Raw genomic sequence first — 14,633 nt, 5'->3', positions numbered from 1 at the left:
TGAAATTATATTTAAAGAAGAAAAAAAGAAAATAATACAAATACTCCTTAGTAATTTACCTGTGATGCTGAGGCGACAGCTCTCATAACCAGCACCATGATCAGTACCTCACACAGTTACAGACCCGAGTCATCGTCCTGAGTCTGGACAGTTGAAGATGCTGACACTTCAACACCATTGGACACATGATAGAAGCCAAAGGTTTTAAAATTAGTCTTGTGTTGACACCTGATGGAAACAGAGTTTGTGGATCCATCAGGTCTGGTGGTAAACGTCCACTCCAGTGTGATGTTGTGGTTCTCCTCTGCCTGATAGCAGGTCTGTGTCACATTGACTACAAATGATCCTGTTGCGGAGACAGAGAGGGAAAGAGAGGAGCAGACACACTGAGAACTGGAACAAATCTGATATGATTATACTGTAATTTTAAGTACAGCATAATTTGCTTTAAGTAATGTGTGATTTCATGTGGAAAAACAGTATTTTCTATTGATCTGTTTGCTGTTTCATTCATTATGTTGAAGGATGTTCTACTGTCATTTAATGTCATTCTGTCAGCATGACAGAATTAAAAATAAACTCTTCTAATTTCCTACTAAATGTAGTGTTACTGAGGGAAACAAGAAACAATCCTGCAGTGTTAAAATAGATATAAGCAATTTTTTGTAATTTAGTCAATGCAATGAAAAAAAAAAAAAAAAACTGGACTGAGTTGCCAGCTATGGTTATTAGTCATCATTCGGATACTTGACACTTTTTAGATCATACTTCACTTTCACAAAACAGACATTTTTCATTTGTGGACCTTCTGTTTCAGAAACACAACCTCCTCCGGTACACTCTCAGGGATACAACTGGACATTGAGTCACACTGTCGCATCCAATCATAACTGGAATAATTCAATTCAATTCAAGTTGTTTTATTTAAATGCCGCCAAATCACAAGAACAGTCGCCTCAAGGCGCTTTATATTGTACAGTAGATCGTACAATAATACATACAGAGAAAAACCCAACAATCATATGACCCCCTATGAGCAAGCACTTTGGCGACAGTAGGAAGGAAAAACTCCCTTTTAACAGGAAGAAATCTCCAGCAGAACCAGGCTCAGGGAGGGGCGGGGCCATCTGCTGCGACTGGTTGGGGTGAGAGAAGGAAGACAGGATAAAGACATGCTCTGGAAGAGAGACAGAGATTAATAACAGATATGATTCAATGCAGAGAGGTCTGTTAACACATACTGAGTGAGAAAGGTGACTGAAGAAGAAATACTCAATGCATCACGGGAATCCCCAGCAGCCTACATCTTTTGCAGCATAACTGCACAGCATGGGGTATTTTACTTAAACAAATTTCTAGGGTTTAGCTGAATTGATGCTGATTCCATACTAGTGTTGCACTGCAGGATTGAAAGAGACAGTATACAATAAGTGGAGATAAAGCACTGATACATAATCTAAAACAAATTCCTATAAAACTTCAGCAAAACCGTAATGTCACACTTTCATGTAATGCAGTAAATCTTTCACAGTTGGACACAGAGTTATCAGTGTCAGTATAATGTTGTTTTCCACAGACATTAAACACTTTGAAAGACTTCAACCCAGGCCGCTACACAGATGGGTGTTAGCCTGCAGTGCACAGACTGCTGACTCAACCAGGTCAGCTGTCCTGGCACCTGCTGTGTAAATCACCTGTCCTGAATTCTCCTTCAGCAAAAATTAAAATGCAAAACAGCACTGAATTGCCATACCACTATCATGACGTGGCTGTAATAGTCAAATGAAAATGATAAAAGCAGTAAAACAGAGGGAGTTACAGAAACTGGTCAGCTTCTCTGCTTTTTAATCTTTAATCTTTTTCTTATTTTAAAACGTGCTGTTTAGCAGTTCACAATGTCAGTTTACACCACTTATCAAAATAACGTCAAACATACTTTTATGCCTGTGGTGGGGCGTGGTCTGCGCTGCTGCTGCAGGGGAGGTGGATGCAACTGCACGGCATCTGCAATCATGCCTCACCGACATAAAAAGTCTGCACTGGGTCCTGGTTATTGTTGCTGTTGGTGTTTGTGCTCCAGCCATGTGGAAATGACAACCGCTGATGAAAGCAAGTCAGTAAAGATGCTGAAAAGCACGAAAACGTCATTGGGTCTGCCGTGGTTTCTTTACAATGCCACAGTCTGAAGAGCTGTACAGAGACTAAAGAGAGTCAGAAGCACTGGATACTTTATGTTAACAAACAGCATTGTCAGGGCTACACATGCAAGAAGTGGTCTTACTTTGCTCAAATTCAGGCAAACAGCTTGATGCCTTGATGTTCGTGTTTTGCGCCTGTTTTAAGATATTTCAGAACTTTTATTTGATATCAGATGAATCATTCCAAGAAGAAAGAAAGTTTAAAATTGGTTAAACAAAAGAAAAATCTAATAAATTTGATAAACTGCCTATCTTTAATTCGTGGTATTTAATTCTTTGTTGAATATTTTTGACTTGTTGTGCTTCAATAGTTAGCAGTGTTGCATTTCCATGCAGCCTTTGCATGCTATTCCAGAGGAGTCTGTTCAGTGACAGGTTGCTTCTCCCAAAGACAAGAACCAACAGACTTAAAAACTCCTTTGTCCCACACGCCATCAGACTGTTTAACTCCTCTCTGGAGGGGAGAGAGAGGGGAAACAGGAGGACAAAGGAGGGGGGAACAACTAAGCTGTAGTGCCTCTTCACTTCACTGTGCAATTACCTTTTGTGCAATACTTTTGTAAATAGTCAACAGTGCAATAGAGTTCAATATTTGAAATGTGCAATTCCTTTGTATTCTTATTCCTATTTATCCCTTTTGTATTCTCTGTATTTATATATGTCCTGGATTTATATATGTGTATATATAGTATATTTCTGCTCACATTCTGTAACTTCTGTTGGTGCCGTGCTATTTGGGAACCGAATTTCCCAGAGGAACCCACCCAAGGGATTAATAAAGTTTTATCTAATCTAATCTATCTAACCTCTCTATTCCTATGCTTGCATGAGTGTTCTTTCAATGTTAGAGCCACTGCTAATCCATAAATGGTTGTAGGTGTGGGGGTGAATGATTTCCTATCTCTCGGTTGCTAGTGAGCTGTGCAGGATGTGCTGTCTTAGTTAGCCATTGTTGTGGAAGTTTCCCTTTAAATAAAGCCTGCAGACGAGCGGTGAGCGGTAGCTAACATTCTTTAATCAAAAACAAAGAACAGACAAACCAAGCTTGTGGAGAGCCTACATGACCGCGGGGCAGACGGTCAGCAGAGTCTCCCTGAGCCTAGCATGGCTCTCAGTTAAAAACCTTCTTCAGGAACAAAATACAGTACACAGCTGTTTCACACCTTAAGGTTCACACTCCCTTGCTACCTCACAGAGTCCTCAAAGAGAGAAAAGATTCTTCCTGTGGAGCTGTCTGCTTCCCCCCAACATCCTTACTAGACCCCCACCATCTGTCTAACTGCATGAGTGTGAGACATGTTAGAATCCAGTGGCACCAAGGTATCATACAATAAAATAATGTGATTAATACATAAGTAAAAGAAATTCCTATACACCATCACAGATAATATAAAACAAAACTGTGACATTGTCCTGCACTAAAGTCAACAAATACTTGTGAGAGCTGTGAAGTATAATCTCAGGCTTTAGGGTGCACAGTTTCACCTAGTAGTTTTTTCCCTTCTGACTCATCTGCAGATAATGGCATAGACAGATGATTTTATTATGGTCTTCTCTCTCTGGTAAATCTTTATTTATGAGTGCAGACAGTTAGCTTAACCCTTTAACTACTCCACCAAGAAAAAAGCAATGGGAAATGTCTTATGTGCTCAACCACTTGGTTGTTAATGGTTTAAGGAGTGGATATTTTCCAGAGACTTGAGCTGTGACTCCGGGCAGACGAAGTCTGACTCTTCTTCCCCCCAGAGTGTCTCTGTCACACTGAACCCATCCTGCAGACTGTGTGTAGGGAGTCCTCAACACCTTTTATCATTTTATATAAAATTTTATCCAACTGGTAAAAACAAATCCCATTGATGAGAGAGATATCTGTTTGGATCCGACTGTCCAAACTGATGTTAATGGTCTCCTCCTCCTCTGCCTTTTTGATGTTTGAAATCCGTTTGACAACAAACCTCCCTGTTGAGGAAATGAAGAAAGAACTGTCACAATTAAAGCTGAGAGTCTGGAGAGTTCTCTGTTATGTGTACCTTATCTGCACCATGTTTTCTTGCTGATTACAAGTAAATTGTAGGTGTAAAGTTTTTATAATGTGTTATGAACTCTCAGGAAAAGGAAGCGATGCTTCAGTTTACTGCATAGATAACATGAATATGGGTAATAATGACAGTTTAAACATGAATACAGTTCGTTCTGTATCAAGTAAAGGTAGTTGAAACTAGAAGGAGTTTCTCGTCCTCCCAGTTAATAAGTCATGACCAGAGGGCGTGATAGCTGTGTATACTGAACACATTTCTGTATTTAGGGAGATAAGAATAATTTGATATCTCTAATTCACAGCCTTCTTGCTGTCAGAAATTGGTGCTAACACACAAAAAAGTGCAGATTTCCTTCACACATTTAATCTTCAGTGATATATTTTTCTTTTCTTTTGTAATAGCAACTCAATTAAACACGGATATACTTTGGCTACAGATTATTTAAAGTGCTTCAGGATCTATACACACTCAAATCATCTGTGTTGATCCAAATGTAATTTCTAAAGATAAACAGATGGAGACTCTGACTATGGTAGAATGTAAACTGCAGCTTCTTTGTAGAAGTGTTTCTAGAAGCTCTGAAGACCTAAAGGAACCCAAATGAACAATATTGCATTTCTTATTGTGCACTTAAACTATTACAGAACTGTTACTAACTGTACAGACATGAAACACAAACAGTTTAAACCTCATTTCACCTGAATTATTTAAAGTATCTGAAAGGATTGTGAACAATACTTGACATTTTTTTTCTGTAAGTTGAAGATGGAAAAATAAATGCTGACATTTGAAATTGAGATGTAGTCTGAGTTATAGATTATGAAAATATCATTGCAGTAAACTCACCTGTAAATCAATCCCTTTACAAAGGTGAACCAGAAGAGTTCATGCATTTCTAGTGTAATGCATTAACTTATCCTAACCTCATTAAAAAAAAATCCACATCCTTACCTGTTGGTAAACTGCTGAATGTGCAGAGATGATAACATAGTGTTCACTCTATGTTAAAAATGAAACCACAGAGACTGATGCCAAAATGCCTATCTGTGAGCAGCCAGCTACTTGTTTATGTATACAGCATAAAAAGTAACACTGCATATCAACTTGGTGTCTTTGGGCAGTTTGGGCGGACTGAAGATGCATAACAGAGCTGGAGGTTGTTTTTGGAAACAGATACCAACTCAAAGAAGAGGATGCAGCAGGAGTATGTATCTCTCCAGTTGTTTATGTTAGTATTTATATTTTTAAGTGCAAAAAAAGAACAGCAGATTTATAGTAGGGATTTCTTGGCAGGGAACCTTACTTTGTCTCAGTGGAAAACCTTTGGTCAGATGTAACTGAATTTTCATGTGGTGTTCTGCAAGGATCTGTTTTAAGACCTTTGTTATTCTTATTATAGATCTTGTCATTACACCTTATTATTAGTAGTTTTAAATTATTTTCCTATTATCTGTATGTAGCACTTTAAACCTTGTGAACTGGATAAACTATCCATTCTAATGGATTGTCTTAAGGCAATTAATGGCTGGATGGCAGAGAGCAGTAAGCCCTAAATGAGACAATACCTGGGTTCTTTCTCATTCACAGTAAAAGCTCACTAACTCATCTAATTCCAGTATAATAAACTGGACTATTTATCTATTTATCCAGTTATTATTTGCCACAGGGCCCAAATTAAGTATCACAGTCATTAAAAAAATAAAAGGAAGAAAAAAGAAACTTAGATGTTCTTGCTGCTTTCATAATATTGATGGGAACTTCCCAGACTGAAATTTGTCAGAATATTGGAGACATTACCAGATCTAACTGAGACATTTAGCAAGAATAATTTCTTAAGAAACTGTAACAGGTAGAACAGTCTCGGGGTACACTAACTTACACATTCATCCATGCATCCACCCTTCACTGCTATCTGTGTTCATGTTGTGGGCCCAAAACTCTATGCGGGGAAACCCAGACCTCCGTCAGCCCAACAATCTTTGTGCTCATCCATGGGGACACCGAGCTGTTCCTAAGCCTAATGTCAGCAATAAGCCATGGGTCTGCCCCGGAGCCTCTTAGTGGTAGGAAATGCCGAAACACTTCACCTAGAAACCTTAGAAGCGTCCAGGAGGCATCCTAATTAGATGCCCAAACTACCTCAACTGTCTCCTTTCAATGTGTAGGATTAGCAACTCTACTCTGAGTCCCTCTTGAATTACTGACCTCCCCATATCTTTGAGGGAGAGCCCAGCCACTCTTTGAATGAACTCACTTCCCCTGCTTCACAAGAAATGGGATGCAGTAGCAATAGGTCTTATAGAGTTATTATACCAAATTTAAAACATTTAGTTCAATTCATGATCTGTATATAAAGAAGAGGTAAGGAGAGTGGTACAACAGCGAGTCTCTACAGTCATCTATAAATCGTTTGTAAATGTCGAGTCCTAGTTTGGGGATGTATTTCAGCCAGTCAAAATTGATGCAATTATGAATGCCGATTCAGATACGTTCAGATTTTGTACACTATGAAATAAAATCTGGAAAAAAATCAGACTGGCAGCTTCTTTAGCCTTAAAAGTACAGCTCGGTAGAAATGCATACATTTCACACAGTCAGTCATGGCTTGACCTCTCCAGAGGATCTCAAACTTGTTGAAGCAGTGTGGGATCATCCTGACAGAAAACAGAAGGCAACCAGCATCAGAAGAAGAGCTTTCACTGTAAAAATCAGGATCATGAACAGGATCAGATGTTGTGATGAGTGAATGAAGTCAGACTGTAGATTTTCCTTCTTCTAGCTGTACTGACTGACCTTTGATCCCATGTGTTGATGACGCTTCACCTCTGTCTCCTCTCACAGGGAGAAGATGATCTGCAGGATCCTGCTGCTCATCATCCTCACCTCATGTGTCTCTGGTTAGTTTACAGCTTCACTTTATGAACTCCAAATAAAGCTCAACAACAGATTTGTTCCAGTTCTCAGTGTGTCTGCTCCTCTCTTTCCCTCTCTGTCTCCTCAACAGGATCATTTGTAGTCAATGTGACACAGACCTGCTATCAGGCAGAGGAGAACCACAACATCACACTGGAGTGGACGTTCACCACCAAACCTGACAGATCCACCAAAACTCTCAACATCATTTGTTGCCTTATTGCTCGCCATGAACACTTTGTCCTGTATCGTGTCATTCATGGTGTTGAGTTGTCAAAGTCTCGGGATAAAACATTTTCAGGACGAGTCCAGAGTGACAAAGACGCCCTCAGAGAAGGACGAATCAGACTTCAGCTGTCCAGACTCAGGACTGATGACTCTGGTCTGTACCTGTGTGAGGTGAACACTGATTACAGGTTCAGTTCTGCCAGATGCAGAGTCAGTGTTTCTGGTAAGTTATTTATTTCACCTTTTTTAAAGGATAATTATCAGTGTCACACTGAGCAGTATGTGGAGATTTCTTTTATTCGTCTGATTTTTTAATTTGTTTATGTCCTGTAAAATTTACTCTACAGTTGTTTATGAGTCTAGTCATGGCTGAAAAATAGCTCCAAATTAAGGGTTTTCTATTTGCTTCTTAATTTTATTTGTATGTAGTTTCTTTATTTAACTTTATTTTTAAACTCTAGTTATAGTTATATTTTAGTTATTCTTGGTATTTGTATTTATGGAGTTTAAGAAGCCACCTGAGTGTTTTCCTCCATCGTATCCCCTTGTGTTATTCTCTCTGTTAAAGAGGACATGAAACACTACAAATATAAAGGATAATTTACATCATTCAGCCATGCTCTCAAAAAATGAGATAGATGTAACACTGTCTGTTAAGCTGAATTTAAGAAATAAGTAATTCAGTAGTAGTAGCACCATCTTCTGTCAGTACAGAGCATTACATTATGTGGTTGGTTGGCTCCGGCTAATAAACTAACTTATAGACTAGCTTAATAGTGACAGAATCAGTGACTCAGAGGGACATAACAGCTAATTACCAATTCATAGGCTGCATCCTTCGGAGGACCCGGCCTTCTTGGTCTACGTTGGCCGGGTCCTTCGAAGACCAAGAAGGCCGGAAGTGCGAGGCTGTGATATGGGAAGGTTTTGATCAAGAGGATTCTAAGTTCATCTGTTTTTTCTTCTTGCAGGTGCTGAAAGTCGAAATAAGAACTACTGGGATCAAATTAAAATTGTTCTGGGAGTTTTAGAGAGTGCATTTTTAATAGTTAGTGGCATGATATTTTTGATCATTATTGCCATTCAGGGTCTTGTGTAGTCTTTTAGAAAACATAAGATAGAAAGTCCTCTTTTAAAATGAACTACTTCATCTCCTATGTTCTATGTTGCTACTTTCAATCTGAATGTTTTCTGACAAAAAAACCAAAAACATAAGGAAGTATTATAAATATATATATATATATATATAATTGCCTTTCTGTGTGGAGTTTGCATGTTCTCCCCATGTTTGCGTAGGTTCCCTCCGTGTACTATATATAAATCTATTATGTATTAAAACAAACATTATTAGCTGAAATCCAGATATTCTACAGCTTAATTTTCAGTGTAAATCAATTCCATATACATTTATGTTAAACATGTTGATGCCCTTCACCAAACAGTGGCCTCTGATCAGCTAGAGGAAAAACTTAAAGGGAGAACCATTTCTTTATGTTAGACTGCAGCAAGTAGCAGCCCTTACGGCTTTCTGTGTTTTTTGTATTATATGGAGGAAACAATAAATGAAACACAAACAGTCTGACTTCTTTTTACAAAATAAGTCATTAAACCTTTACTTCAAGAGATTTTGGGACAGACATTTTTGTACATTGGACTGAGAGCTATAGGAGCTCTACCAGCTGTGTTTAACTCTAAATTTAACACAGATATAAGTGAACCTGTAGAGATGTCTGTTGTGTACATTTACATGATATGTACATAATATTAAGTATAATGTCCTTTGCTACACACAACTCCATGACAGTTTACAACACGTCAGATCGTCATCATTGTTAACATGATTAATCTGAATCCTTTCAACATTACAACAGTAAAAACATTAAACACTGAATTTATGTCTGCACGTGCTGCGTGAGGTAGAGGTGTTTCCCTGCATGATTACCGTAAAGTGAACACAGTGCACATTTCATCATCTGTCTGATGAGTGACAATATGATGATGTGTCTTAAACAAACAAACAAACAAAAAACAGAGGATAAAAAACTTCCATTTGATGTCCATTATTGTGTATCATGACACTTATTCTCAGACCAGCATGTGTCCTAATGCACTCTCTGTTATATAACAACTAAAATGCAGTTTTTATCAGCTTGAACCTACATGAGTACATCCATCAGGATGTTAAACAGATTTCATTGAATCATTGCAGTTTTTTAGCTTATACGAGTCTTAACTTTATGATGTTCAACTCTGGGAAAAGGGATGTCTCACCATTGACAGTTTAATATCACCTGTGCGAAATACAACTTTGAAGGTTTGTATACTGAAATACATCAGAGCTTGTATCTCATGGCCATGACATTTTAAATGTCATTTAAAAAAAAGATTGACTTGGAAATTTTTCGATTTCTGGCCCTACATGTAACACTTGCAAAGAGCACTTAAAGGAAAACATGTCAGACTGTTTCTACTGATCATCTGGAAACTGACTGACATGCATCACTGAGCTTTGAGTAAAAATTCTGTTTTCTATGCAGATAGTAAATGAAAGAAAAGCAGCAGAAAAGTAGCACAACTGCTGACAGTCCACAGTAGACACCTGTGAATTGTTGAATTTCTGTGTTTGATGTCTCCGGTTTTCTCTCACATTCAGGACAATCCGGCACTGCTGCAGAGAGACCAAACAAATTTGATTTATTTAAGGGTTTTTTTGTTTGTTTTTTTAAAGAACAAATATTAGAATTCATTTCACAACAAATTTGTAAAGGACAAAGAGAGCATTTCTATTTATGCAAAGTACTGCTAAACATGATATAAATGTTTTACTGCATAATCTCACCGGTGACGTTTAGTCGACATATTCCAACACTGAAGCCATAATCAGTGTTGACCTCACACAGGTACAGACCCGAGTCATCAGTCCTGAGTCTAAATAGTTGAAGTCTGATTCGTCCTTCTCTGAGGGCGTCTTTGTCACTCTGGACTCGTCCTGAAAACTTTTCATCCTGAGACTCTGACACCTCAACACCTTCATGAACATGATACAGGACTGAGAGTTTATCCTCAGTTATCAGGTTACAGAGGATGAAGATGTAGGTCCAGGATCTGTCAGGTTTGGTGGTGAATGTCCACTCCAGTGTGATGTTGTGGTTCTCCTTTGCCTGATAGCAGGTCTGTGTCACATTGACTACAAATGATCCTGTTGAGGAGACAGAGAGGGAAAGAGAGGAGCAGACACACTGAGAACTGGAACAAATCTGTTGTTGAGCTTTATTTGGAGTTCATAAAGTGAAGCTGTAAACTAACCAGAGACACATGAGGTGAGGATGATGAGCAGCAGGATCCTGCAGATCATCTTCTCCCTGTGAGAGGAGACAGAGGTGAAGAGTCATCAACACATGAGGTCAAAGGTCAGTCAGTACAGCTAGAAGAAAACAAATCTACAGTCTGACTTCATTCACTCATTACAACATCTGATCCTGTTCATGATCCTGATTTTTACACTGACTGACCAAAACTACATGAACTACAACCACTGCAATGGAAGCAACCAGAAGAAAAACCGGCACTTTAATTTATTCTGAAAATATTTCACATTTTAAAGTTTTCAGGGCTGACAAAATGTTTTTCCTGTCACATTAAGATACAAAAGGGGAACTGAACGCAAGTTAACATATAAATAGCTTTTCTATAAGTAATTACTACACTACAGTATACTATATTGATTACTAGCTTACAGCACAATAAGCCACCAACCATTGTTTTAAAAAAAAGCAGCAGTTAATGTAGAACAAATGTTTTTTGGATATTGGTTATTTTATAACTAGACTCTTTGTATTAATTAGTCAAACCTTACCAGTTAATCAGAATTTTGTTAACTTTTATTTGGCATGGATAGCTTGTGTCAAGCAGCCACATACTTTTCTTGTTAGGTGGATGAGGATATTATAAAGTTAACTGGCTCTGCCCTTTACCTTGCTATGTTTGTTTTTACTAATTACTTATATTTTAGTTAAGCATAAGGTCGGACCTGTTAGATAAGACCATCTTATGACAACAGAGATGCATATTTTATATTTTAATGTGCTCTTCTTAGCAGGTTCACAATATCCACCTGAAATTTGAATAGAATAAGAATAATTTTCACACAGTGACAATATTTTATCTTTAAAGTTTACATTTGCAGCATGTTCAATCACTGTGAAACTGACGCTTTTTAGCAAACTTTTAGCCATTTCCAGAATTTGTACCCAGACAAACTTTCAGAATTTATTAAAAAGATTTTTCAAAATTGGCTATGGCAGTGTTTGTAACATTTGACATATTTTGACACACACTGACTCCTGCAGCTTTCTGCAGTTTTTGTTCTGGGAGTTTGAAGTCTGCCTCTGTGTGTCTATATTAATTGTGCTGCTCTTTTAGTGGCTGCTGTTTATCCTGTTGGAACACCTCCAACAGTGAAAAAAAATTGAAATAATATATTTCTTGGCTAGCCTACAACGTGGTAAGGTTTGCCAAGCTGCAAAAATCCCACGCCTCTCAATCCTCTTTTTTTTTACTCTTCCCTAGTCCTTCCTACGCTTGGGAATTGAATTTAAAGTTTTTAAAAGTCCGACTGCCTGATTGTGTATGTTTTTGTATTCAAATCAAAGTGTTGATAAATTAACCTTTCATACCTGTGGAAGTCTCAAAAACTCACAAAACACTGTATGTTTCAAATATGACACACTGGCATTGCATGCATTCAGGTTTATGTTGTATGGATAATTGATACAAATAAACATAAAAACAGACCAGAAGGAGAAAAAAATACGTCCATCCATCCATTCGCTTCCGCTTATCCTTTTTCAGGGTCGCGGGGGGCGCTGGAGCCTATCCCAGCTGTCATAGGGCGAGAGGCAGGGTACACCCTGGACAGGTCGCCAGTCTGTCGCAGGGCCAACACACAGGGACAGACAACCATTCACACTCACATTCATACCTAGTGACAATTTGGATTATCCAATCAACCTATCCCCACAAGATGCATGTCTTTGGACGGTGGGAGGAAGCCGGAGTACCCGGAGAGAACCCACGCAAACACGGGGAGAACATGCAAACTCCACACAGAAAGACCCCGGCCTGATGTTGGAATTGAACTCAGGACCTTCTTGCTGTGCGGAAACAGTGCTAACCACCGTGCCACCGTGCTGCCAGAAAAGAAAAGAAGAAAAAAATACATTAAAATATATAATACATACAGCAGTGTTCTCCTCTTCTTTCATTTGCAAACTGTTTATTATCTTTAACAAGTCCTTCCAGTGTTGCAGTTTACTCTGACTCCTGCTTTTATATTGCCTCACAGTAGGCGGAGTGATCTGCCTCCGGTTTGCTGATCAGCCAATCATCACCTCACTACTTGTTCAAACTTGACTTCATTTCTCTTTAAACTTTCACTTTTGGCTACAGCTCACAGGTTATGTGGTCTTTGCCAAAAGAAGAATGAAAAAAATGTTGAAAAACCTGAATTAGCACTGGGCTGTAGGCCCAGATAAGATAACATGGGAAAAAAAGCAGACTTTTCATCTGATCATCATTATAGTTTGAATTAAGACAGCTGTTGCATCAACATACGAGAAGTGATAAAATCTGACATTATGATGACAGAAATGTTATAATAAATTTCCCTGATTATACCTGCTTGATCTATTTGCAGTTAACAAGGTGACCACAATGAGTCAAAAGTCACTGATTTATAGCTAAGATGATCATGTGGTAGATGACATCACTGCATCCCATCTATAATCTAAATCTTCTATATACATGCGCTGATATTTCAATGTCTAGTTTTACTACATTTAGTTTATTGACATAACATTTACTAAAAGAGAGAGCCATACCTTATAGTACAGCACTGTGCAAAAGTCTTGAGCCACTCCTCATTCCTTTACATTTCGCCACAAGAAATATTAAATGTGAAATAGGTACAGAAGTTTATTGAAACACAAATAATTTCTTTTAGTTGTTCAGGAATAGTTCTCCAGCCTCCAGTTTTCTTTTGGATGTTTGTGGGCTTTTGTTCTATTCTTTGTCAACCTGCTTGCCACAAGCACTATTTGTCCTTCATCGTGTTTCATATGATTTAGTCTAATAGTCTCTTCAGGTGAGGTCAGTAGTCATCTGTGAACTTGTCTTCGAACAGGCTGCAGCAAACTGGATGTTAATGAACCCAAATGTAGGGTTAGAGGTAAACTCTGTTAACACAAGGCTTTATTTTGGCCGATGTCCGTCAGTGAAGACTACCAAAAGGCCAGCAAACCACACACCCAGGAAATTAACAAATTAACAAATCTTCGGAAGTAATAACAAGGAACACACACAAAGTAGGGTCAACAGATGCTATGACAGAGTGAGGGAATGACGGGACTATTTTTACACATAACACAGATGCAGACAATCAAGAGAAAGAGACAAAAGGACAAAATTCTAACAGCTATTGTAACAACTATTGTTACAATTACTACAGAACTACCTTATCACAAGAACTGAATACAACGACAACATAAAATATAGAGAACCTAGAAAATAAATAAAAGTAATTATTATAGGCAGTTTTAAAGGAATTCAAGCCCAAACCCCTGGATAATGACAAATGCAGTTTTTTAAGAGGCAACTACACTCTATGTAACTATGTGTGACTATGTAAACAACTTTCAGCAACCAACAATTCATTTTAAACTAAATGACCTTGAATTTAACAATGAAAGAAAGTAGTTTTTAACTGATACAAAGTTATATGTTATTACTTAAATTTTATAATTTAGACATTTAGCCTGCCTGTAAATAAAGTGGAATGTAGCCTTAACAGAATTCAATTTATTGTTTACTATCTGAACATTTTTATGGTCAAGAACCACATTTTAGTTTCATTATGGAAACTGAAACATGAAAATGGAGCTCAGATGTCACAGTTGTGTAGTTTTCGATTATTGACATGTTCTCTTCAGTATCTCTAACATCTCTTTAACAACAGTCTCTGAGAGGCTTGGGTTGGGCCAGGATACTTGACTGACAGGTAAATATAATGATTATCTTAGCTTGGACGAATCAGTATGAGACAAACCTCTGAATAATCTCCATGGTTACATAAACAAACCAAAACACAAGTGCTCATCACATCACAAAAACACAGATACAATTATCTTGAAAATGCATTTCACTACAAACAACTTAACGGCTTTTAATCTCCATGGTTACATAAACAAACCAAAACACA

General features: G+C 38.0%; 3 protein-coding genes across 24 annotated transcripts in view; 1 reads left to right on the top strand and 2 right to left on the bottom strand.

Annotated features, from left to right (window-relative positions):
* Nucleotides 1–5,343, bottom strand: part of LOC113018210 (uncharacterized) — a 47,520-nt gene extending 42,177 nt beyond the window's left edge. For 3 of the 21 annotated variants that reach the window (XR_013906195.1, XR_013906209.1, XR_013906210.1), the window contains exons 1-3: nt 5,084–5,245; nt 1,937–4,157; nt 60–1,175 (exon numbers count right to left, since the gene is read on the bottom strand). Coding sequence is in view for 3 of the 21 variants with exons in the window: in XM_080298591.1 (XP_080154717.1) it covers nt 1,937–2,100; nt 5,084–5,130 (211 nt within the window). In the remaining 18 variants the exon portion in view is untranslated. The other 18 variants (XM_080298591.1, XM_080298592.1, XR_013906207.1 and 15 more) reach the window with 17 other exon arrangements.
* On the top strand, nt 5,299–9,003 carry LOC145425508 (uncharacterized). Of its 2 annotated transcripts, none has more exons than XM_080298615.1 (4): nt 5,299–5,441; nt 7,079–7,134; nt 7,242–7,601; nt 8,350–9,003. In XM_080298615.1, exons 1-4 carry the CDS (start codon nt 5,431–5,433, stop codon nt 8,475–8,477), a joined length of 555 nt encoding a protein of 184 aa, XP_080154741.1. In that variant the 5' UTR covers nt 5,299–5,430; the 3' UTR covers nt 8,478–9,003. The 2 variants fall into 2 exon arrangements, with proteins under 2 accessions (XP_080154741.1, XP_080154740.1); XM_080298614.1 differs by having other exon boundaries at nt 5,343–5,465.
* Nucleotides 9,004–9,663: 660 nt separating this feature from the next.
* Nucleotides 9,664–12,767, bottom strand: LOC113018213 (uncharacterized). Its single transcript, XM_026161281.2, has 4 exons — nt 12,619–12,767; nt 10,685–10,740; nt 10,218–10,577; nt 9,664–10,046 (listed from the first exon to the last, which is right to left on the bottom strand). The coding sequence occupies exons 2-4, from the start codon at nt 10,731–10,733 to the stop codon at nt 9,853–9,855; spliced, it is 603 nt and encodes a 200-aa protein (XP_026017066.2). The 5' UTR covers nt 10,734–10,740; nt 12,619–12,767; the 3' UTR covers nt 9,664–9,852.
* Between the last annotated feature and the right edge of the window lie 1,866 nt (nt 12,768–14,633).

Source organism: Astatotilapia calliptera, chromosome 3 (assembly GCF_964374335.1).
Source record: "Astatotilapia calliptera chromosome 3, fAstCal68.1, whole genome shotgun sequence".
Lineage (NCBI taxonomy): Eukaryota > Metazoa > Chordata > Actinopteri > Cichliformes > Cichlidae > Astatotilapia > Astatotilapia calliptera.
The sequence above is the reverse complement of the archived record's forward strand: the minus strand, read 5'-3'. Positions and strand labels throughout refer to the sequence as shown.